The 26,525-nt window shown below is 37.3% G+C and overlaps 1 protein-coding gene across 4 annotated transcripts in view; it reads right to left on the minus strand.

Moving 5' to 3' along the window:
* The window catches only part of tmeff2a (transmembrane protein with EGF-like and two follistatin-like domains 2a), a 77,153-nt gene that overhangs the window by 40,893 nt on the left and 9,735 nt on the right, over positions 1-26,525 (minus strand). For 2 of the 4 annotated variants that reach the window (XM_048193564.1, XM_048193563.1), the window contains exons 2-3: positions 25,117-25,226; positions 985-1,135 (exon numbers count right to left, since the gene is read on the minus strand). In XM_048193564.1, the coding sequence (XP_048049521.1) occupies positions 985-1,135; positions 25,117-25,226 (261 nt within the window). The remainder of the gene's footprint in view (positions 1-984; positions 1,136-25,116; positions 25,227-26,525) is intronic. The other 2 variants (XM_048193566.1, XM_048193565.1) reach the window with 1 other exon arrangement.

Here is a 26,525-nt window from a genome sequence, read left to right on the forward strand (position 1 = left end):
GCAACTCCCAGAGCACCAAACATCTGCTTTACTCTCTGCAATATACAATTTAACTGACCACAGAGCACACTTTTGCTCGTATCATTTGGTTTTTGATTTGGCTTAAACATGCAATGCTCATTCATAGTCATGAACATAAAATAAAAGGGAAAAGAAGGATGTTTATCTGAAATCATTTATAACATGCATGCCTTAAAAAGCTCTGAATGCAGCTCACAAATTTTTTAAAAATAGCAAAACTTTACACAAAGCAGTAATACACAGCTCTAGCCTGTTAAAGGTATTATGGGTATTGTCTGACTGAAGTATAACGACTTTATTCAACAATATCTAGTGATGGGTGATTTCAAAACACTGCTTCATGAAGCTTTGAAGCTTTATGAATCTTTTGTTTCAAATCAGTGGTTCGAAGCACATATCAAACTGCCAAAGTCACGTGATTTCAGTAAACGAGGCTTCATTAAATCATAAGTGTTTTGAAATTTCAATGGTTCACCACTGGGGGGCGTGACTTTGGCAGTTTGATACATGTTCCGGACCACTGATTCGAAACAAAAGATCCGTAAAGCTACGAAGCTTCATGAAGCAGTGTTTTGAAATCGCCCAACACTAGATAATGTTGAATAAAGTCGTTATTTTGTTTTACAGGTTGAACCACTGTATTCACATACGTCACATACATAAATCCGTCTTTAGCAGCTTTCTGGGCATCGAAAGTGTTAATTGTCTTGCTGGCAATGCAGGCTTCACTGAGCCATCGGATTTTATCAAAAATATCTTTATAAGGTCTTACAGGTGTGAAACGACATGAGGGTGAGTAATTAATGACAGAATTTTCATTTTTGGGTGAACTAACCCTTTAACAACACAGATATGAAGGGATGAATAAACAATTTCTGCTCAATCTGATAACTTCGACTCACAGTTACACATTTTAATGGCAAATGGTTAGGCGGTGGATTAACCTTTAAGAGACATACGCACCAAACCCACGACTGAACGTACCGGCTGGGCAGGATCCTTCAGAGACCACCAGGATCTCGGTCTGCTGTTTGCAGGCATCTCTCCGCAGAAAACACTCGTTTTCATAGTTTTCGTTGTTGGAGCCGCATACAGGAACATAATCGTTGTTGCACTGAAAAAAGGAGGGATTTTAAGCATTAGAAAATATATGAGAAAAATGAGATTTAGAAAACATAGGACAAAATCAAGTCAAAGATTTCAAGCATCAGTAACAGAGCATTTGAATAAACACAATTATATATTTAAGTTTATACGATTAGAACTATCTGATCATGTTAATAGTATAAATAACTATAATATATATATATATATATATATATATATAATTATATAATATATATATATATATATATATATATTTTTTTATATATATATATAATTATATAATATATACTATAATATATATTTTAATAAATATATACTTTTATAAATATAATAAATATAATTAATTTTATTAATTAAATCATTAAAAAATCATTGAAACACTGTATATTATTTTTACAATGAGTAGTTTTCAAAAAATATAATAAAATAAAAATTCATATTTTATGTAAGCATAACATGAAATGGGAACAAAGGAGTCTTTCTTTAAGAACATGTATTATATTACGCAAGAATAATAATTAAGCATGACACTGACCTACATATCTCTCACAGCTTAATTGTGATGTTTTAGCATCGCTTTATTTTGGGAGTTTTAGATGAGCTCACAGCAGAGAATAAGAATTGTGTGATCTGAATGTGAATAAAGAGCTCAGAAGGGTCGAAATACAGCCTGCCAACTACACTGCCCACATTCCCAAAGCAGCGGAAAAAAGAAGATTAATGTAAGAAAACACCAGGGAAGAATATATCACAAAATGCTGTGAAACATTTGCAAATCTATGGTTTTAGGTTTTAACAGGTTATAATTTTTAAGATGAAATTTGTGTTTTTGCACAATCTAGGCAAAAATGTTTTCAAAAAAAATTAAGCAAGGGGAAAAAAAATAATTTAGCGATAATCCTATTGCAGATTTACATTTATCTGACAGTAATAACAACAACAACAAAAGATTAATTTCACGTCAATGTAAAAAAACAACAACAAAGAATTTGAATATTGGCCAACATACAGTGCCCTCCACTAATATTGGCACCCTTGGTAAATATGTGCAAAGGTGGCTGTGAAATTATGAAAAATTATGAAATTATGAAAAGGTGGCTAATTATGAAATAAATGTTTTTCTCTAGTTCATGTTGGCCACAATTATTGGCACCCAATTATTTGAAATATCCTTTTGCCAAGATAACAGCTCTGGGTCTTCACCTATAATGCCTGATGAGTTTGGAGAACACCTGACAAGAGATCAGAGGCCGTTCCTTCATACAGAATCTCTCCAGATTCTTCAGATTCCCAGCTCCATGTTGGTCATTATTCTCTTCAGTTCACCCCACTTATTTTCTATAGGGTTCAGGTCAGGAAACTGGGATGGTCATGGCAGAAGCTTCATTTTGTGCTCAGTGACACATTTTTGTGTTGGTTTTGATGTTTGTTTTGGATCATTGTCCTGATTGAAGATCCAACCAGGCCCATTATTGGATTTCTGGCAGAAGTGGTCAGGTTTTGATTTTTTATAAAATAGGCCCACAACATTAAAGATCCAGCAGTATATTAAACTGTGGGCATGGGGTACTTTTTATCCATGTGTGCACCAAACCCATCTGGTGGGTTTGCTGCCAAAAAGCTCTTTTTAGTTTCATCTGACCATAGAAGCCGGTCCCTTTTGAAGTTCCAGTCGTGTCTGACAACTGAATATGCTGGAGTTTCTTGAAACCTTCCCAAACAACTTGTGGGGATATAGGTGCTGTTTGATCTTTTTTTTTTTTTTTTTTAAGCTTTCTGACCTCAAGACTCAACTAATCTCTAAAGTTCTTTAGTTGTTGGAGAGTCTTTGTCCACTCAAACTTTCCTCCTCACCGCGCATTAGGATGATTTAGACACACGTCCTCTTCCAGGCAGATTTGTAACATGATTGGAACTTCTTAATTATTGCCCTGATAGTGGAAATGGGGATTTCCAATGCTTTAGCTATTTTCTTACAGCCATTTTCTATTTTGTGAAGCTCAACAATCTTTTGCTGCACATCAGAACTATATTCTTTGGTTTTTCTCATTGTGATGAATGATTAAGGGGATTTGGCCTTTGTGTTTACACATATTTGTACTCCTGTGGAACAGGAAGTCATGGCTGCACAATTTCATGCTCCTAGTCACCCTGGTGTGCTAAAAAATGTAAATGTGAATGGGAATATACTTCAGAGATATTTTACTCAGAAGAATTTCTAGGGGTGCCAATAATTGTGGCCAACATGTATTGGAGAAAAACATTTATTTCATAATGTGAGATTCCCCACAATTTCAATTGTTTTACTTCAATAAAAGATTAGAATTTTGTGAATTTTTTGAATAAAAGATCAAAAGGATAAACAATGCAGATTTATTTTCACAGCTGCCTTTGCTCATATTTACTAAGGGTACCAATATTTGTGGAGGGCACTGTAATTAATGAACTAATTAATTGTTAAATTTAAATTTATTAAATCTGTATCAGACATAATTTTTTATTATTGATGCATCTACAGAATTTTGACAAACAAAATAATTAAAAAAGAAAGACAAAAGATCAGTGCACCAAAAAGCTTCTCAAATATTCCAGTGAATCTCTTTAAAACACACTAAAGTTTGACTTCATGAGAAGCAGATAGTTTAAAATCACTGGGTGGCCTGAAAATGAAGCTGTTCCAAACCTCACGCAGGTATTTTGGAAAAGTCTGACCATACCGCACACACATATGCACCTGGACACACAGAGACACACTGTGTCTGGTCCAGCAAGCAGGGTCTGTCTGGCCCCTGGGGAGGCAGGTAGAGTGCAGGGCTGCAGTGGTCTGTCAGCTCACATGTTGGCTGAGGGACTGTGTGGCTGGAAGCCAGCTGGTTGGCAGGGGTCACAGGAATAACTGTGCCCATCGATTCTGGAGCGGGATTTGTACTTGCTGTTTTATCGGCCGAGAAGCAATATTATGCAGGAAGAGAGAGCTCTGAGCCAACACTGGCAAGAGATCCAGAGAGAGGGGGTTGAAATAGGAGGAAAAACTGGATGAATTGAACTGGATGAACTGAAATGAGTGGAATACAGCAAAAAGTATGATATGATTATACAGGTTTTTTGGCATATATAGAAATTAAGAGTTAATTTTATAAACACAAGAAGAAGGGTGGTGGAAGGAAAACAATGCTAAGTCTACAGATACATTTTTTAACTTCTTTTTACTTGTGCGCCACATCTTTGCAAAAGACGTGAAACAGCTGTCAAACGTGTCCGTCTAGCACATGTTTGCATAGAAAATCAATAGAAAACTATAGCATTGTGGAATGCGCAAATAAGTTCTGTGTGAACGACTCCTGAAGCTGTTTACTAGGGCTGGGACAATATATCGATGTATTGCGATTCGTGGATCGATTCTGATATTTTCCAAATACATCGCAAAAGATTCTGAGCTTAATTTTTAATAGCAGATAGCGCTCTGAGCTAGTTTTTAACCGCACGCTCAAATGCTCACGAACAAGAGTGCTCATGCGTTCGGCTGAGTCTGAGAACGTACTTGCACCTCAGAATGCTTTTGACATGAGATTAATGTAAACAGCTTGCTGCAAACACCCTTGTAATTCTCTTCAACCTTTTCAAACTTTATGAATGAATATTTTATACAAGGCTCAAGTGGTGTGTGTAAGGAATTGGAAGGAAGCAGAGTAAGGCTGTTTCTACAGCATGCAGTTCAATCGGCTGTTGAAAACTAAGCTCAGAATCGATTCGAGAGAGAATCGTGATATACGCAGAAAATAGCAGAATCGATCCAGAATCATTTCTCGATTCTTGATGCATCGTTGTATTGTCCCAGCCCTACTGTTTACTATCTGGATGTGTCAAAGCAAACAATCCAAATTAATTTGACCTTTGTGACAGAAGTGTGGAGGACACCAGAAACAGAATGGGCCATTCGTTTACTGTTGGTGACTTGTTGCATTGCAAAAGACTGATCATTTATCACTGATTATAATGGGTTTTGTTTACTTTTGAATCATCGCTCGCAACTGGAGTAGAAAAGGTTTTAATTTTTAGACACAACATTGAGACAACATTAGTATTTTTATTGGTCAAAGTCAAAGCAAAAACAACCCACAAAACACTGTATTTCATTCCAGAATGAATCAGTGATTTTTTCGGTTAAGTACATAATTCAATGACTCACTCACTCACTTGCCATTTTGAACTAATCAATTTAATTAATGATTTAATAACTCATAACTCAATAGCTCATAAAGTTCTTTCGCTGACTACTGCTGTACCGTTGTAATTTTCAGAAAGAGTTACTGAAAAATTCCCACCACTAATGCACAGACAAGTGGAGTGACTCAAACACTGCTGCGGGAAATTCAAGGACTGTAATTAGTCATTGTAAAATGTTATACAGTATATGAACTGATGGATGGATTGATATGACTAAACATTCATATATAGGGGTTGGTATGCCGTAGTGGTTAAAGGTCTGGGTCGATAACCAAAAAGTTGTAGGTTTGAACAATGCAAGGGCCAATATTTGATCTAATGCCCTTGAGCAGTGACAGATTATTTTTTTTCCAACCAAATTTTTTCTCATTCAACTAAGGTCGAATGCGACTTGAGTTCTCTTTGATAAAAATATTCCACTATTAGCACACCTGAGATGGAGAGTGTTAGAAAAGACTGAGTGACAGTAAAACGCAACCGAGTCACCAGAATAGAAAAACAGAGTGAAATCTCAGAAGAGCATAGCATTGAGATGATCTCAAAATAAACACAGAAAGAATGAAAGGAGGAGGAGGAACAGAGAGAGTGAAATGGATATTACCAGCTTTTAAACCTTTTCCTTTCTTGGCATTTCTACAGCTTCAAGTGTTCAATCAATCTTTTTTGGCCTGGCATGATGCAATAGTGAGAAAGGCTGGCCCGCCCCAGGCAGCCCCCAGCATGCCCAAAGAAATGCCTGTTTTGCCGAGCCCCAGCAGTTCAGTCCTTTTAACTTTACCCCTTGAGGGGAAGGAGTGCATTAGCACTTCATCTTTGAGGAAAAATAACTGGTGATTATGATAGAAAAGTTAATTGAAATAAATTGAATGCATGTAATGAGTCTCTGACACACTATCAGTTAAATAAGCAGACAGACACTTCAGCTACAACTAGAAACAGCTCTTCACTTACAGGTCAGAGGAGTAGGAATGGATAGAATAAAATAGCATCATGATGAATGAAAGGACCTTGAAAAAGCTGAAAAGCATGCTGATAGATATTACACACATATATTCCTGTCCTATTCCACTGCAGAAAAAGTTTGATCTTTTTACAGTTATTAGTGATAATTAATAGCATTAAACAGGCCGCCTGAATTACCCAACTGAATTACCCAAACTACACAGCAGTTCCAGAATGTCTAACGGGCCGTTCACACAGGTGCTCTTTCATTTAAAAAGCTATATGGACCGAAACAGGATGGAACAAATATGGACTAATAATGATAACTCATCTTGCACTACACAGATTTTTGTCCAATCAGAATGAGACTCTAGAATGAGAATGTCCCAATCACTTAATTATAAATACCACCTGCAACTAACGAGCAAGTAGCAAATCATGGTTCACAAATGTGATTTAAACCAAAATATACTGACTATCCATCTTCTTTCTTATCCACCTTAGGTTTCAATGCAGAAGTAAGCTATTTCCTTTGAATATGTGAGTTTTGATGCATTAGCCATTACAGATAAATAACTAGAAGAATAACCAGTAAACGGGAATACTATTTACACTACAAAACAGTGTGTTTATGATTTTGATAATAAAATTAAAATAATATTACAAATAGCTGTTTGAATCACCAAGCAGCATAACAGATTTTTGTACAGACATAACAGATTTTTGTACAGACATTTGTGATAACTTTAAGAAGAAGCCTTAAAGGCACAAGTAAAATATTCAAAAAGCACTAGAACAGTGTTACATATTGTGTTGCCTTGTGTACTTACATTATCCCAAATGTTTCCAAGAATGTTTAAATCCAGAGAAATAAGCAATTTTTAACCAAGACACGGACCGAGTCGTGCGTCGCCTATCAGTGACATCATACCCACGTTACCCTCGATTTCCAGTTTTATATTGTAGAAACCATGAAAACACCAAAGACGCTTTAAAATAGTAGTCAACATTTGAAGTGGATCAAAAAAGTTCATCAAAAATGTCCTAAGAACTATGTTGTCCTAAGAAGAAACTTTGATGAAAGGTTTTGATCCACTTCAAATGTTGACTACTGTTTTATTAGACAAGGGAATAACTGTTTGGTTACATTTATAGACAGAAAACGAAATATTATTATATTTCTCAACACATTTTGTCTTTTTGTTTGAATTTCATTTTCTATAATTACATTATTTCACCATGCCTCAGAGAAAAACACTATTTTGTCAAGTAGCTATCATAGCATAATCAGATGCAGATTTATTTTTAATAACAGTAATAATAAAAGTTCCGCTGCTCTTAAGCCACGTGTCGTGCTTGTCTCTCATTAGCAGTCGCTCCAGCGGCCTCGTTCAGCTCCCACAGCACTCGGCCCTGCTCTGCTTCATACTACAGTAACATAAATCTCATCCACGAACATGATTTCTGTCTGAGTCCCATCCCGATTCTTTTCCACCGGCTGTGAGGGGAAGACGATATCTCCCAAGACACCATGCGCTCAAACGGCGTCATCAAGCGATGCCTTTGTTTTGAATAGGCGACCTCTAACGGTGAAAATTTACATAGTGTGCCTTTAAGCCTCGGACATTAAAATTAAAAATGGCTCACCCAAGCCTGGTTTCTTCCAAGGTTTTTTTCTCCATTTTAACACCTATTTGCCACTTGTTTGCCACCTGATGTCACCTGTTGGAGTTTGGGTTCCTTGCCGCTGTTGCCTTTGGCTTGCTTAGTTGGGGACACTTGACATTTAACTTGACATTTGATATTCAACAGTGCTTTGATCTACCTGCATTGACACTATTCTTTAAGAGCTGCTGTGCAGACAAAATAATGTACCAGTTATCAATGTAAAGCTGCTTTGACACAATCTACATTGTAAAAAGCGCTATATAAATAAAGGTGACTTGACTTGACTCGTTCTTGTGTTAAAAATCACTTTATGACAGATTCTCAACTAAAGTAATAATTAGATTGATCAATACAAATCAAGGTATGTTGGTAGTTGACAATGACACATTATTAATCCTAGAATGCATAAAGGGGGTAAAATTTCAAAATTTCAAAAAATAAATAAATATTATATATATATATATATATATATATATATATATATATATATATATATATTTTTTTTTTTTTTTTTTTTTTTTTTTTTTTTTTTGCTGTGATTTTTGAAATTCCTTAAATTCTTCAAAAAACTTGATAGTAGTGGAATACTTTATAACCTACTTTATAGTATAGGTGAAAAGCAGTATGTGAAATGAGTAGTATGACTGAATTCACAGTATTCATCAAACAGCAGGCACAAAAAAAAAAAATAAATAAATAAATATCCAGATGACTACTACTTCTGCCATGATTCTGAAGTTCACGTCCAATGGACACTTTATTATCCATGGACCATGGGAATGGCAGGGAAACAACACAACTCACTCTCAGTCATTTTTCTTTATGCATTCATAAAGGTTTTTTAGTTTATGCATTCTAGGGTTAAGACAAAGCAAGGGAGAAAAGGAAACTGTAAGACAAGAGACACAGTGAGAGAGGGATAGGCATAGGAAGGAGCAGAAAGACCATAGTGATAAAGAAACATGTACGTGACAGCCATAAGGCCAGACAGCATGTGCTCGAAAGCAATCTAATGCAATGAGCCTCCCAACAGAGACCAGATACACAAACACTTAGGGTGGAGACTGACAAATTTCTTCACCCAACAAAAACAAAATGACTCACTACACACTTTGGCTCTTAAGTCCCTTTAAGACAAGTTAGTTCACTCAATTGGCATCTTGGGAACACCACAAGCAGATTTTTTTTTTTTTCTTTCTATGTAGATAACAGGCAAGTACCTTTATCTTTAGTATCTTTAATAGGGGAAGTCTGAAATCTTACCGCCAACTTGAAGATATTATTAAAAACTCATATTTTAAAACTTATTTATAAGGATTAAATTGTAATTGCCCCTATAATGTAGCTGTTTGTGAATTAAAAGGTCTTAAAATGTGAAATTCAGATATGGTATTAGGCTTTTTGTTTCCGACACGCACTATAAACTGTAAACCAATCACAACAGACTTGGCCGTCTGACCAATCAGAGCAGAGCAGACTCTCGGAAAGGAGGGGTTTAGAGAGACTAAATCTTTGAACAAACTGTTTTCACTCTTTGAAAAATGTTGTTGAAAAATGTGCAGTGTATATTATGAGAAAATTAAAGTTTTTTTTGACTTTGGATGCATATAAACCTCCAAAACATAATCAGGAACCTTTTAAATAGCATAATAGGGGCATTTTAAGCAATTTTGTTTATTCCATTGTGTTGAGCTCGATGTTTTGATTTTCTTTTATCTATTATTGTACTTTAATTTTATTGTTACTTTATCTCTTTATAAATAAAATGTATCATTATTATTTTTAAATAATTGTTAGAACAATGTATTTCAAATTAGCAATGGAATATGACAATAAATATATCATAAATTATTATTAAGCTCAAATTACACTAAAATTACACTACTTTCCAGCAAATGTGCATAAATGATCTAGACTAAACAAATAGGTATTAGCTCTTTTAACTACATGGCGGGGCGTCCACTCCTACAGGTGGCATATTGGGGATTACATTTTCTCCAATTAATTTATATAAAAGTGGTCCAAATATTCTCTCTTATACTACATTTTGTCTCTACCACCAAGATTTGACAGTGTTTCAAAGCTTGTGTATGTGTGAGCAGGTTTGCTTGTATAGAATAATCCTATATTTTGCCTTTGTACCTCAAAGGAACTAAAACCCTTCATTGTAATGCATTGTGTTTTGATTCCTCTGACTTTTAAACCTCCATCGGACGTACTGCAGTTCCTGTTTTGTCCTGCAGGGGCTGCTGTGGGGCTGTGCTCTGGCAAACAGAGGTCTTGCTTTTGCTCCAATTTCCTTCATTATCTTTTACTTATTTTGAAGCCTGTGTTTCTTCACAACAACAAAAAGTTCTTGCAAACATCACTCAGAGACACCTGTGCTACCACGTTTTAACATTTCACACTATGCCTCGAATTGATGTCACACTTAATCACAGGCAGGAAGCCAACAGAAAAGCGTTGCAGCATTATTAGAGTGAGTATTAGAGCGAGCAAGTGGCAGCCCATTAATCCCTTGTTTTTCACCCATCCATCAGTTTTTTCCCCCAATCCAGCCATTCATTCCTGCATCAGTCAGTCCATCTATTAGTTGATCTATTCATCTATTCAGAGGCACAAATCAGCTGTTCTCTTTCTGACAAGTCAATCCATCTATGCTAGGCACCGCTTGTACTGCCTTAGCCTACACAAAGAAACTTCTCAAGCAGTAGGACTAGACTGAACCAAGACAGGCAATTAAAGTCAGACACAGTGAACAGCAGAAGCGATCGGTGTGGTGATAAGACTGACTGCGTACTGCGTCTACAGTTCTGTAAGAGGAAGCGCTTACAGCACTAAAAACTACCGTACAGTTGCTGACATGTTAAGACAACACACTCCCATAAGAAAACGGCAGTCTAGTGACTCCTGCACCACCAAAATGTCACTCTAGTGCTGTATTCAAGTCATTCTGGTCCCACATTCAGCTAGTTTTGGATGACTCCATTAGTTTACCCAAGGGATCAAATGAAAATGGTCATCATTAAATCACTTTAATGATGTTTGGAACACATACATTTTTGTTGTTGTTGTTGTGTATGCAAAATGTAATGTCATGCCAGCATGTTTGGCTATTTTATGGTTACTTCTTGTCCCATAAACAGGATATACATCATAGAAATATCATAAAAATAGTTGATTCAAGCTGTACGCTGCCAGGGTGAAAAAATAACACCCACAATTGTTTTTATAATATATATTTGTATACAAAACAATACTATTAGATTATATATTTTTAACATACACACACTCAAAGTAGGCTTAAACTGAATCTTCTAAACTGAGGTGAGAATGTAACTTTTCGAATATCCAGAATAGATATTGCTATAGTAGCGTCACCCTTATGAGACTATCTTGGATAAGATGGAGTGTTAGCAAACAGTGCGTACTGAAGTGAGGTTTGCCATATGTGTTTATTGTACAACACTGTGAGGGAGTGAAACACTGAATTTAAGGATATCTGCGAGGAAGTGTGACATTTGAGTGTCATATTTAAAACAGCGGAGTATCTTGAGTGCAGATGCAAAGCTCCCATATGGTCCAACAGACTGAGAAGTGCTAAAGGAGTCTTGATTTGATATGGAGTAAGAAAAGCAAATGTGTGTACTCGTCTACTTTCCAGTGGGTACACAACAGCTTGAGATGAAACAGGCATAGCGAGTTAATTATGCATTGTGGAACATGATATAACCCATTTGATTCATTAAGCATTATGTAGCATTTCTTTTCACCCTTGGGCACATTATGAGGGCTGAAACAGCACGACTCGAGAAACATGAGAGGCCAGAACGATGCTCAAAGTGCACCGTGAGTGAGCGGCTGTGACTGCAAACAGACATTGCGTGCACAGCTCAATCTGACATGTAGAGAGACAGTCACAGACAAGAAGTCTGCCCGGTCTGTTTTTTTCTCTTCCATTAAGATAACATAAAGCCTATCGGCTGTGTATCAGTAACATCAGCTGATCCTTATCAGGAGAACAAATCTGTCAAAGATGGAGGCGAAGCCCTGAGGAACGGAGGAACAAGTCAGGACATCGTCTCTTTGAATTCCAGTGACATCCATGGTACTCCAACAACCGTTTCTTTGGAAAACGCAAAGCTGTCCGATCATTGAAATCTGAAAATCTCAGACGTCACGAGTGGTACTTGAACTAAGAAGACTTAATGTTCCAAACACTTGGAACACCTGTGGTTCGTGACAAAAGACAGCGATAGCATCTTTGAGTGGCCCTGTCAGCTGGGCCTGTGGAGTGATGGATGTCTGGCACAGCGTTTGTGACAGAGTAAAAGCTCCAGGGAACGTCGACGGAAAACTGGGCCTTTCTGTCAGATCATTAGTTCCATACCAAAGGGATGAGTTGACCTTAAACCAGTGGAGGAATGTGAACGGGAGAGTCTTGCACAAGGACGCGAGGGTGAACATTTGCTCACATGCGATTTGTTCTCTCATCACTCCAAAATGTTGCTCGCTCCATTTGATGGACTTTGAAATGCCTTGTGAGAATAGGTTTGAGAAAGCTGTTTGAAATTTTGAATTTAAAAGAACATTACAATTCAGGTTAAAGGATTAGTCCACTTTTAAATAACCTTTTCCTGATAATTTACTCACACCCATGTCATCCAAGATGTTCATGTCTTTCTTTCGTCAGTCAAAAAGAAATTAAGGTTTTTGATGAAAACATTCCAGGATTATTCTCCTTATAGTGGACTTCAATGAACACCAAACGATTGAAGGTCAAAATTACAGTTTCATTGCAGCTTCAAAGGGCTTTAAACGATACCAGACGAGGAATAAGAGTCTTATCTAGCGAAACGATCTGTCATTTTAGAAAAAAAATACAACTTTATGCTTTATAAACACAAAATATCGCCTTGAAAGTACTTCCGGTTTCGCATTCTTCAAAACGCTTACGCTAAATGTCCTACACCTTCCCTATTCAACTTACGGAAAAAAACGAAACTGGCACCGCGTTCGTTCCGTAAGTAGAATAGGAAAGGCATAAGACATTTCGCGTAAGCGCTTTGAAGAATGCAAAACCGGAAGTACGTTCAAGGCAATATTTTGTGTTCATAAAGTAAATCGTCAAAAAAGACAAATCGTTTCGCTAGATAAGACCCTTATTCCTTGTCTGGTATCGTTTAAAGCCCTTTGAAGCTGCAATGAAACTGTAATTTTGACCTTCAACCGTTTGGGCTCCATTGAAGTCCACTATAAGGAGAATAATCCTAGAATGTTTTCATCAAAAACCTTAATTTCTTTTTGACTGACGAAAGAAAGACATGAACATCTTGGATGGCATGATGGTGAGTAAATTATCAGGAAAAGTTTATTTAAAAGTGGACTAATCCTTTAAAGGTGCCCTAGATTATGTTTTTAAAAGATGTAATATAAGTCTAAGGTGTCCCCTGAATGTGTCTGTGAAGTTTCAGATCAAAATACCCCATAGATTGATTTTTATTAATTTTTTTAACTGCCTATTTTGGGGCATCATTATAAACGTGCCGATTTTATGCTGCGGCCCCTTTAAATCCTGTGGTCCACGCCCACAGAGCTCGCGCTTGCCTTGAACAGTGCCTTAAAGTTTACACAGTTAATATAACCCTCAAAATGGATCTTTACAAAGTGTTCGTCATGCATGCGGTATGCATGCTTTGGATTATGTGAGTATTGTATACTGTTATATTGTTTACTTCTGATTTTGAATGAGTTTGATAGTGCTCCGTGGCTAACGGCTAATGCTACTCTGTTAGAGAGATTTATAAAGAATGAAGTTGTGTTTATGCATTATACAGACTGCAAGTGTTTAAAAATGAAAATAGCGATGGCTCTCTTGTCTCCGTGAATACAGTAATAACCGATGGTAACTTTAACCACATTTAACAGTACATTAGCAACATGCTAACGAAACATTTAGAAAGACAGTTTACAAATATCACTAAAAATATCATGTTATCATGGATCATGTCAGTTATTATTGCTCCATCTGCCATTTTTCACTATTGTTCTTGCTTGCTTACCTAGTCTGATGATTTGGTTGTGCACATCCAGACGTTAATACTGGCTGCCCTTGTCTAATGCCTTTTATAATGTTGGAAACGTGGGCTGGCATATGCAAATATTGGGGCGTACACCCCGACTGCTACGTAACAGTCGGTGTTATGTTGAGATTCGCCTGTTCTTCGGAGGTCTTTTAAACAAATGAGATTTATATAAAAAGGAGGAAACAATGGAGTTTGAGACTCACTGTATGTCATTTCCATACTGAACTCTTGTTATTTAACAATGTCAAGATAAATTCAATTTTTCATTCGAGGGCACCTTTAAGATCAATCAACAACACTTTTGGCATAATGTTGGTTACCACAAAAAATTATTTTGACTAGTTTCTCCTTTAAAAAAGAAAGTCTGGGTTATAGTAGAGCCAATCCATAGTTGTTAAAATTAGCAATCAGCTAATATGGATGAGTTGATGGCCAATGCTGATGCATATATCTTAGAGAGCAGGGTGGCAGATGCCTGATATAAAGCAAATATATGTGACATTTTAGCATCCACACATCTGACATGTTTACCTGTTGTTAGCTTATCCACATTGCATGCAAAAAAAAAAGACAGCGGCCATAGGAGAAGTGCTAATTAAACATCACTGTTTCGTACAATGATTTCAGTCCACCGAAACTGTTTCAGCCGAAACTGAAAATTCATTTTCTGGCGAATATTGCGAAATTTCAATCCATCATTACTTTTTCAATTACCATTTAATTTCTTTGTTAAACAGTTCTGCCAAATAACTGATTAAAAAGATGAAAGTAAACTAATGAATATGGAGAATCAACACTTCAGGGTGTCTGCGCTCAGGTGCTGGCGTTCTTAGCGCTGTTAAAATAAAAGTCCCACTCCCAACACTTATCAGCCAAGCAGAACATTTTATCAGCTGATGCTGATAATTAAATGTCAAATAATACACACGTTTAACAGAAAATGAATGCAACTGCTTTCAGAACAATTTTAAGCTTGACATTTTTGCTCTTAAATACTAAAAATGGGCCCCATTTACTTCACTGTAGTTAAGTGCCTCACCATAACCTTTTCTTTTTTAAAGAAAATGAGGGAAATTGTTTTTTGTGGCCATCAACATTACGCCACAAATGCTGTCGACTGAGTTTAACTTGTTCTGTATCTGCAATCTTCATTTAACTACAGTTTCATCTGGGAAAGTAAGAGAGCATCTACGTCTTAGTGCATTTGGATTCAACGCTTGCTTTCTTAAAGAAGAACATTATCTGTGACAGCTCTCAGGGAGGGTGGCCAACAGGGTCATGGGAGGGAAAAAATAGAAGCAGATCAGCCATGATATCCCGGAGAGGCACAAACAAGGGAAAAAAAAAAAGAATCTGGTGCATGTCTCACCAGATGATGTATTTTTTGCCCCCTCACACAGAGACGTGCCTGCCATTGTGTGACTGAGTGACATTCCCCATTCCCAGGATGCCCATGTACGTGCTGTTTGCCTCTGATGAGGGTTGGGGGAGGCTAGTGGGGAAGGCGGAAAGGCTCCTGCCTCCCTCCTTAACCGCTTGGCAGTCTGCTCTTGATTAGAGAGACACTCTTCCCAGCGAGGAGCTCCTGGGCCCTGTCAGGGGAGACGGCTCTTCGGTAATAGCGTCTGACAGGCTGAGGGGAGCCACGCGGGGACTGATACAGATGCTGCTATCCTGAGTGGCATCAGGCTCAAGCGAACATCACCTACCTTGGTAGAATCCCCACACCGCCGACTCTCCAGCTGCCAAACCACCAACCAATCTCATGTCTAGCACATGCCAGCCGAGGGACTCTGTGTACATGGATCTATGACACATCCCGCATCTAACATAGCCAGGAGGAAAAAACAGGTGCTGCCGGTATGACTGCATTTTCAATCCCACCAGACTGACTTTTAACAGGAAACTGGACCTAATTCCACCCTGAAATAACTTCCTTCCTGATTTTAATTGCTTCATTTTTGATATATTGGTGAAAGTTATCTCCTGTGGCAGCTCATGGAGAGAAGCTATTAGGGGTGATAGACATGAAAAAAAAGCACAAGAAAAAAAAAAGCTTAGGTTTAAAAAAAAAATAAAAAAATAGGCTGAATGGAAAAATACTGAATGGCCAATAGGCTGAATGGAAATGCTGCTCACCCAAGATCATTCAAATGCGTTTCTGCAAATCATTTAAAGGGTTAGTTCACCCAAAAATGAAAATTCTGTCATTTATTACTTACCCTCATGCCGTTCCACAAATTAGTTGAAATCCGATGGCTCCATGAGGCCTTCATAGGGAGCAATGACACTTCCTCTCTCAAGATCCATAAAGGTACTAAAAACATATTTTAATCAGTTCATGTGAGTACAGTGGTTCAATATTAATATTATTATTAATCGTTATTTAGCCAAAAAAAAAATAAATAACGACTTATTTAGTGGTGGCCGATTTCAAAACACTGCTTCATGAAGCATCAGAGCACAATGAATCAGTGTATCGAATCATGATTCAGATTGCGTGTCAAACTGCCAACGGCTGAAATCATGTGACTTTGGCGCTCCAAACAGCAGATTTGATACACTGATTCATTTATGATCCGATGCTTCCTGAAGCAGTGTTTTGAAATCGGCCATCACTAAATAAGTCATTATTTTGGATTTTTTTGGCGCACCAAAAATATTCTCGTTGCTTTATAATATTAATATTGAACCACTGCACTCACATGAACTGATTTAAATATGTTTTTAGTACCTTTATGGATCTTGAGAGAGGAAATGTCATTGTTCCCTATGAAGGCCTCACAGAGCCATCGGATTTCAACTAAAATATCTTAATTTGTGTTCCGAAGATTAACGAAGGTCTTACGGGTGTGGAACGGCATGAGGGCGAGTAATAAATGACAGAATTTTCATTTTTGGGTGAACTAACCCTTTAAAGGAGAAAGGTGTCATTTCTACACCAAATGCAAATGCCAAAATAATGATTTTTAGGCCCCGTCCACACGGAGACGCGTTTCTGTGAAACCGCACAAATTTTTTATAGAATAGGCGTTTCGTCCACACGGATCCGGCGTTTTCGAACGGTGAAACCACTATTTTTTGAAACCGGGTCCCAGAGTGGATCAATTTGAAAACACCGTCTTTGCGTTATCGTGTGGATGGGGCAATCCGTATATTTTCTGAAACGATGATGTCATCACCCCACGTGTTGACCCTAGTCAGACGCGCTAACACCACAAAACAGCACCGACAACAGCAATAGCAGACTCTACATGCTTGGGTTCGTGCTGCAGAAGCTACTGAGCCAAAATAAAGCGTTATTTCAACAACGCTGTACTGTTCGTTCAAACCGCCGCCGGCGGGAGGGTCAAAGTAAATGACTAGTTGTGGCAACCAATCGGAATCCTCTCAAGCGAGGACCTCTACATTCCGATTGGTTGCCGCCGAACCGCATCATAGCTCATTACCATAAAGTTGACTTTATTTCAACTCTACTCGACGCTCTCACCGTCCTAGACGCGCCGTGCCGCTCTCGCCGGAGGCCCGGAGCTCGCCGCCGGCTCTCATTGAAAATGAACGACTTCCTGTCACTTTGACGCTTTTACCGCTGGCGGTGTGAACACACAGTAAGCTTTGCTACAGTTTGTATTCAGCGCGCAAGGTTTATGCGCATGCTCCAAGTCTCCTTCGATGCTTTAAGTGCATTTCTGTGACAGAATTACAGCGCCACATAATGGTCTGGCATGTATACTACATCATTTTGAGCCGTTTCACTGGTTTCGTGTAGACACAGATATTTCTTGATACAGCGCCGTGTGGACGGGATTTTTTTTTAGAAAGAGGAAAAAAAAAAAGATCGGATTGGGGTAAGCTCTGGCTTCGTGTGGACAGGGCCTTAAACAGGTTTCAAACACTACCTCCATCTGCCAAAGGTTAAAAAAATTACACACTTAACTTTTTAACAAATTTCTAAAATGCTAATTTCTGACTTTGAGTTCTGATTGGAGGAAACACTACAGTATAAAATATAAAATTGCCAATAAATCCACACACTAGTGACTGCACATAAACTGAATTCTACATTAATTCAACAATAATGATTTTACTGTTATTGAATGCATTATAAAAGGAATGTGAAAATGGATTGTTCGATTCACTTTTATTGAATAAAACAGACCTCAGTATTAAATCAAAGACCATTCTGAAAAACAATATTTGTTCTTTTTATGTTTGTTCTTTGGCAGAGATACTGCAACAATGGAAATTATAATGAAACAAAAAAACTACAACAAAAGAAACCATCTTTTGTAAAATCAAGTGATAATACAATTTTGCGCAATAGAAAAATACTAAAAGAAAAAAAAACGTACCAAACAATTTTTATACTTAACATTAAAGTAGCAGCCTTTACACTAACTTGAGAATCTATGAAAATTACTCCAGTAAAAGAAAATGGATGAAAAAAGTGAAAAAAAAAACAAGAGCAAACATGTGTGCGCTCCAGATGGTGTACCACAGATGCCAAATTTAAAAGAAATATGAAGTGGAGTCACCAAGAAAAAGCTTTTTATTACTTTATTCAAAGTCATCCGATTATTATTAACCTTTTTATTGTCATCTAATGTGCACTTTGTGCTTGAAAAGTAAGGAAAATGGGGTCATTATGGTCTTAGATACTTGACTCATGCTAAAAAACACCCTTTACCTGTAGTGAAATCACTGTAACACAAAGAATCTCATGGCCTATTTTTCCACACAAACATGAGAAGACATTCGAATTTGCAGTTACAGGCACTCCAAGCACATTTTGGTATTGCACCTGTACAACATGATTCATGGTCATAGTCTTGTAGGACTGTCTAATGGCACCAGGGAATAAAGCCCCACTTTTAATCTGTCTCCAGCCACGGTGAAACCATGTGACTGAAGAATAAAAGGATCACAAATGTATGGAAATATATGCAAAGAGGTCTGGCTCAAAATGGCTATTATGATGGGCAGCCGAAGGCCCGGAGGGAAGTCGTCCACCTTCTGCCACTGTCTGCGCATCCTGCGAGTTCATTCCCAGAGTTAGCGCTAAAGGAGAACTGAAGGAGACACAGTTTTTCATGGGTACATTCATTTGAGCGCTGCACCTTGGCTAGAACTCAAACTAGAAGCTGTTTGTTACATCAACCGGTTAACATCCATCTGAAAATGGCAACACCTCAGTTATCCAAGGATGGATGTAGGGATAGTGTATCAACCAAAAACAAAGTGCTTGAGAGACAAGACAAGTGGAGCGAAGATGGCTGCGATAACTGATCAGTCAAGTTAAACTGTATCAAGACCAAACACCATCAACAGGCAAGGGACAATTCCACAAACTAGCTTGCAAACAAGCCAAAAAACAAAAAGCCCAGGCAGTCTGTGGCTAAGCAATAACCCCCCATTAGAATGAATCACACGAGTAGGCAATGAAAGTGCACATGAATGACTGAGCATCAGAGCTTTGGATCAGAGGTGTCATAACACAGTGCGTCATCAGAACGAGCATGACTGAACATGCAGAATCACAACACAATCCGTTATGACATGATGGTACATGCCCAGATGAGGTCAATCAAAGATTTGCTAGAAAGAAGGCAAAATCTGACAGGGCAGAAATACAGTCGCTTCATTTAAAAAAAAAAAAAAAGCAGTACTTTTTCTGCTGACTTTTTGAAATTGCATTTCACTTCATGTATCTGTACAGAACTATGGCTTAAAGTTTCAAATTATTAAAAAAAGAACGTTTTGTCCTCATTTACTCACCCCAGTATTGTTTTGTCAGTTGAAACATTCAAAAACATTTTTCAAAATATCTTCATAGAAGAAATAAAGTCATTCAGGCTTGGAACAACATGGGGGTGAGTAAATGATAGAATTTTCTGTTTTGGGTGAACCAACTCTTTAATGATCCAGGACCAGGATGTGCCAAAAAGAATATAAAAGACAAAGAGCTCAAAGTTTCAGTAGCTCCTCGCTGCATCTCTAAAGTTTGGCTGGTTAGCATGACCCCGAAAGCTCATGCTGGTAGAAAATGTAATTACGCTTGCAGTAAATTTAAAGGGATAGTTCACCCAAAAATGAAAATTTGATGTTTATCTGCTTACCCCCAGTGCATCTAAGATGTAGGTGACTTTGTTTCTTCAGTAGAACACAAATGATGATTTTTAACTCCAACTGTCGCCGTCTGTCAATCAAATAATGGGAGTGAATGAGAACGGCATTGATGTCTCGCGTATATACTTCAATGAGTGCTAGACATCACTTCCGCTGTCAGAGCACGATCAGACCTCACTAACCGAGTGCTGAACGCAGTTGGACATAGTGGTGTTTTAGAAGTAAAAAATGATATAAATACTGTTCGGTTTCTCGCACAAACCGATCGTTTCGTGTCTTAGGACGTCAATGTGTCGTCACGAGCCGCAGAGTTTAATTTGGATTTGTCTATGCAAGGTTTTTCGACTCTTATTGATAGAGTTCCCATTCACTCCCATTATTTGACTGACAGACGGCAAAGGTTGTAGTTAAAAATCATCGTTTGTGTTCTACTGAAGAAACAAAGTCACCTACATCTTGGATGCGCTGGGGGTAAGCAGATAAACATCAAAAAATAAAATAAAATACTTCTCGTACTTCCAGGGAGTCATGTGTCAGCTGAGAAAGTTCCACTGAAATGAATGAAAATGCTAACAGACCTGTTTCTTAAGGTATTATAGAACTCGTTGTGGCAGACCATAAACTTAAGAAGTCAAAACACTTGAAAACATCCTGAACACAACCCAAGATCACTGTTCCAGAACTGCTGCTTCTGTGTCAGAGACATGATAGTCATATCCATAGTAAGCTCTGATGGAGCAACTTTGCTTTGCCACATCAAACTTGTTTCTGAAAACTATTTATGGGATTCATGCTGTGCCCCTGGATTTCAAAGTGAACTTATTCATGGTCCAATAACATGCTGCAAATTCATTATATAAACTGTACTGCATACTTTCCAGCAGGTAAAATCACATAAAAATGGCTAAATTGATTTTGGGGTTAACCAACCTCTCACAATGCAATAAGGTGCTAAAGAAAGTTTTTGCAAGTATTACAAGTACTTACGTAAATGAAATGACTTTCATTTCTGCATTGCTCTCAGTTTCTGCTTTCAGTCAGCCGCAGGGATACTTTTTGCATTTGATTAATTTTCTCGGCTAGATTCATTTTTACATTTCACACTCATTTTTTGAGCTTCAACATGCTTATTCAAAAATGGATCATAATAAAAATGGAAAACCTAAAATAAACAAATCAAGAAAAATATCACAATTTCCACAAAAATATTAAGCAGCACAGCTGTATATAATGAAATGTTTCTTAAGCACCAAATCAGAATATTAGAATGATTTCTGAAGGATCATGTGACACTGAAGACTACAGTAATGATGATGAAAATACAGCTTTGCCATCACAGAAATAAATTACAAATTACAATTCAACAAGATAATAATAAAAAAATCATGATTTTAATAATATTTCACAATATTAATGTTCAATATTAGTGATCTATTTTTGATCAAGTAAATTCAGCCTTGCTGAGCACTGTTGTATTCCTCATCGCTTTTGATAAAAACATCCACTAGATGAATAAATGAAAAATAAATCTAAATGTAAATATGAGACTTCTTTCAAAAACATTTAAAGAAACTTTTGAACCAGTGTATATACTATTCCTATATAGATAAATCGAAAAATAGATAAATAGGAAATGTTTCCAGCACATGTAGAACAGGACCACAGTGAAGTGACTGCATTTCATCCTATAAAAAAAAGACACTAAATCCAACCCAATGATGAGCACCACCATGTAATAGTTACTGCTTCGCTTTGGCCACATCAGTTAGTGAATTATAATTCAGCATGAATCAGACTTATAGGTGTAAAAGTGGTCTATCGTTGTCCATCTCCCTTAAACAATGGGGAGGTTTCCCTTTTCTTAGTGGCACAGTTCATACAAAAGACACACTTGAAAGTGACATTATGTTTAATACCCTGCAACCTTGTTTTTGTGAACCATGCAGAAAGTAGTAAAAATCAACCAAACATCCAGACATAATGAATACTTAAAAAACCATTAAAGTACCAATCTTAAGTAAACATCACAGTATGACTGATGTGCTAGGCGCCTCTGAGAGCTGGTGTGAGGTGAATAAACATCACTAAATGAACATCAGGGGCTGAATGACCTCTATTCATCAGCAGATCAAACCTTCTTCCTCTCTTCAGCAACACTACCTCCCTTACTGTAGACTTCCTTCTTTGATGAATTATTTCACTTAATGGAATAAAGACATGGACCATTATTAGGTTTAAGCTAGCTGACGCCAGAGTTTCACTTGCACACATGTGGCACACAGTCCAGGATGTCTAAATCAAGCTTATCCTTTTCTCGCCGATAGCATTAGTCCCTCACTTGAAAAGAAATTAAAACAATGTGACCCAGTGAGGCCAGACACAGAATGGGGTTTGTCCTTAAAACAGAACGCCATCATGAGTCTGAGAAGTCTGAGGCCTATTTGGACCAAAGAAGAAGAGGGGGGGTTGGACAAACAGGTAATGCTATTTATCTCGCCAAAGAAACTAATGTTCCTTCGCAAGCTGGGATAAAAATAACAGACTCATTGAGTGCCTATGTGCTCAGTGCCTTGGAGGGACTCTAATGCATTTTCATTTAGACCAAACTCAGATGTTATTAGGAACGACTCTCTCCGTCTTCATTTCACTGTGATCTCAAGGCCAAAGCAGATAAAGTAGGCCACTTTCTAGTGCTCTTAAACATCAGTTAGACAGAAAAAAGTGAAAGGCAGATATACTAAAGAATAGCTGAAATTGCAGTTATCATGGCATCAAAGTCTTGCATCTAACTTGTGTTTTTTAAACAGATTTTTTAACTCCTAAAGCCATTATTTTTAAAAATTGTAAAAGCAACTGTAAAAAGAAAAGCTCCAGCAGGATTCAATCATCACTTTTAATTAAAAAAATCTGGCCATTGGACAACCTTATTGGCTGGCACTTGGTATATCATCATAGAAGAGATGTTATTGCAAGGAGGAGTTAATGTGTCTGATTAAAGATTACAGCACGTATTAAAAACAATTATGTTCACAAATAAATCATTCATAATAAACACTGCAACATTCCATAAAAAATAGAATAGTCAGTTTTGATTTCATGATGACATTAAGACTGCTTTAATTCATTTTAAATTGAGAGCAACGAAGAAACATGAAGTTCCAAAGAACTTCAAGAAGAAAAAGTTCTGCTCTGTGTGGCTCATCCAATCAGAACTATGTTTATTATATAGTTCGTGGGCCGGTTTCACAGACAGGGCTTAGACTAAACCAGGATTAGGCCTTAGTTCAATTAGGGTATGTAAGTATCTTTTATAAACATACCCTAGAAAACACATTACTGGTGTGCATCTTGAGAAAAAAAACAATGGCACTGGCATATTTTAAAGTCTCCCTGTAGTCAATAATTTTGTCCCTTAAAACTCATTTTTGATCACCAAAATTACATATTTAAAAGTTTTTTTTCCTGTGAAAAAAATTCTTAATGGCTTAAAATAGCTTGAATATAACTCTACACCCTTGCCTCATTTAATATAAACGGATCTATGAATATGATAATTACCCCCGCCTCCACCCACTCGCACAAGCTCAGACAAGATCCACTCGGTCAACTTACCGAGGTAAACGCTGCACAATGGCTTTTTACAATGTCGGGCACATAACGGTAATTAATATGATTAGCGTTTTGGTTGACTGTTATCAAACAGCTAATAATGTGTTGCTAATGTTACACAAACCATTTTCACATTCACAAGTGAGACAGCTGCCTTCTAACAATCAGTATCCTTAGAAACGCTTTGAGCAAGTCTTCTTTTGAAGAATGTCAGTGAAGAAAGGCATAGTTCATCAAAACATCGTAATATGAATCATACACCCGCCTTATACTACCCGATTGTTCATATCAAGGAGAAAATACTCAACAATGGTGAAAATACTCAACAATGGTTATTTGTTGAATTTGCACATGGTTTATCTTAAAGCATGTAAAAAACACCAGACAGTTAAAACAGCTCAAACATGCATTTTAGTCTAGGACTATCTTAAGCCTTGTCTGTGAAACCGGGGGCATCAGTTTTAAGTGTTTTGATTGTACTTAACAAAGTGATATGTTGTTGCCATGATTGATAGGTCTTGCAAAATTATGAATAGCATCATATTTTGGTCTGCATTCATCAAGTCTTAAATAAAAAGAAAAAAAGTCAAATAAAACTAATTGTATTTATAAAGTATTTAAATTACTGAATTATCCAATAACAGGCATTACCACTGTCACGTTTTGAGTTTGTTTTTGATCTGTTTTTATGTTTTTCCCTGTCTTTCCATGTTTCATTGTCAGTTTTCTAGTTTGTTAATTGTTTCATTTCTCCTTATTTGCCAGTCTGTTTGTCTCCTAGGTTACTGGTTTGATTAGTGTCTTCAGTTCAGGTGTGTCTTGTTAATTAGTCTTGTTAACTCCTCAGTTCACTGTGTATATATTCCCTTAGTTTCAGTCTGTCCTTTGTCTAGCTTTGTCTAGCTTTGTTTAATGTTACACTGTGTTTGTAGTTGTTTTCATGGTCTTGATCCTTGATCCTTGATCCTTGATCCTTGATCCTTGATCCTTGATCCTTGATCCTTGATCCTTGATCCTTGATCCTTGATCCTTGATCCTTGATCCTTGATCCTTGATCCTTGATCCTTGATCCTTGATCCTTGATCCTTGATCTCCATTAAATTTTATTGAATATATCTTTGTCGTGCATTGAGTACTGCAAACCAGTCTGTGACAACCGCATGGTTATGTGGATATATACAATCCATTTTGTAGTGAATTTTCAGCAAAATATTGTAACAATAAGTGATACTGTCGCTGTGATAAAAGATTTCTGTCATACAACCCCTGACCCTTCAGATCCCACAAAACCTGGATTAGTGAGGCTGTTTCATAGGGGAGGTGGCCTTACCTTGAAGTTGCATATACATGTTATTATGTCCCCAATTCTGAGACATTCGCCGTCAAACTTGCAAGTGTTGGTGTCACAAAGGAAGAGATCTGTGTCACGGTCATCATCCCCTGCAACAACACAAAGAGCCAGAAAACATCATGAATTTCTGCATAAACACAGCAGTGTCAAGACACGACTAGCACAAGCAGGATGTTTGTTCAGACACTTCTGATAAAAATAATTCAGCAGAACTAACGGAACAAATACGTCATCCCAGCAGGATATCTGGCAAGGCTTCTGAAGGGTTCATCAAGTTGCGATGAACACCTCCATTCGCCAAGACCATATTTTGCTCTTGAGATATTTTCTTATCGGGAATAAAACAAGTGTTCACTGAGGAATAATGATTCAGCACATGGTGAACTTCTTGGAATTGGTGCATGAGAACACTATTCAGCTTTTATAATAAGCTGAGTATAGGCTCTGTGAAATATTCTCATTTTGCTGAGGAGCTGGACAGACTCCGAAAAATAGTACTTCATCAAAAATCAAGAGCTCGCAGACAGTTTAAGTCCGCAAGGATTCCTTAAGATGATTACAATTAAGATGAGTCGTTTCTAAAAACAGACCACCGCTGAGTCAAAACCTAATTTTATTCTATTCAGCATACAGAAGCTGACTGCTGTTTATTTAACAATAAGCTCCCAAAATAATGAGTTTACCCGTTTACCCGCACTACATCATTCAGCCCCTCTCTGATAACTTTTATAATTATGCAAGGAATAAGCATCTCTATCATTTGCTTAATATTATAAAAATGACACAAACATTATGCAAAGAATAATATCTCATGATACATTCCATATTACCTGCATATATTCTGACTCAAAGAGCCATACATCATCATAATAAGACTACACGACACAAAACAGTGGGTCCGCTCGTGTGCCCTGGGATTTTTGCTGTCGAAGCAAATAAGCTTCTTGCAAGTGCTACACAGTATTTTTACCCTGTATTATCCAGTGAGCCCTGGAAGCCAGAACGAACCAGAACATTGCTCATTGTAACGACAACACCAGAGGACATGCAGCTACTTTAGGCCCCTGCTAAAGGGCCACATACAGCGCAGAAAAATGTCTTACATAACCTTGTGGCTTATTTGCATTTCAGCTAAAGAAATTATCAATGGACCTGAAACGCTACAGGGAGGAAAAAGATCAGTCGTCTTGTGAGACAGTTGCAATATTCACATTGTGTGCCTCAGTTGTGGAGACCTTGACAAATTATGCAGGCTCTTGGTATGTGCATAAATCTCTCGTGTAAAATTAAAGTAGCTGTTCATACGAATGTTTTGCAACAGGAATTTTTCATTAAAATTCATCTTGTTCACAATCTGTTCCTAAGGAGCTGTGATAAACTGACATTCA

Source organism: Megalobrama amblycephala, linkage group LG6 (assembly GCF_018812025.1).
Source record: "Megalobrama amblycephala isolate DHTTF-2021 linkage group LG6, ASM1881202v1, whole genome shotgun sequence".
Taxonomy (NCBI): Eukaryota; Metazoa; Chordata; class Actinopteri; order Cypriniformes; family Xenocyprididae; genus Megalobrama; species Megalobrama amblycephala.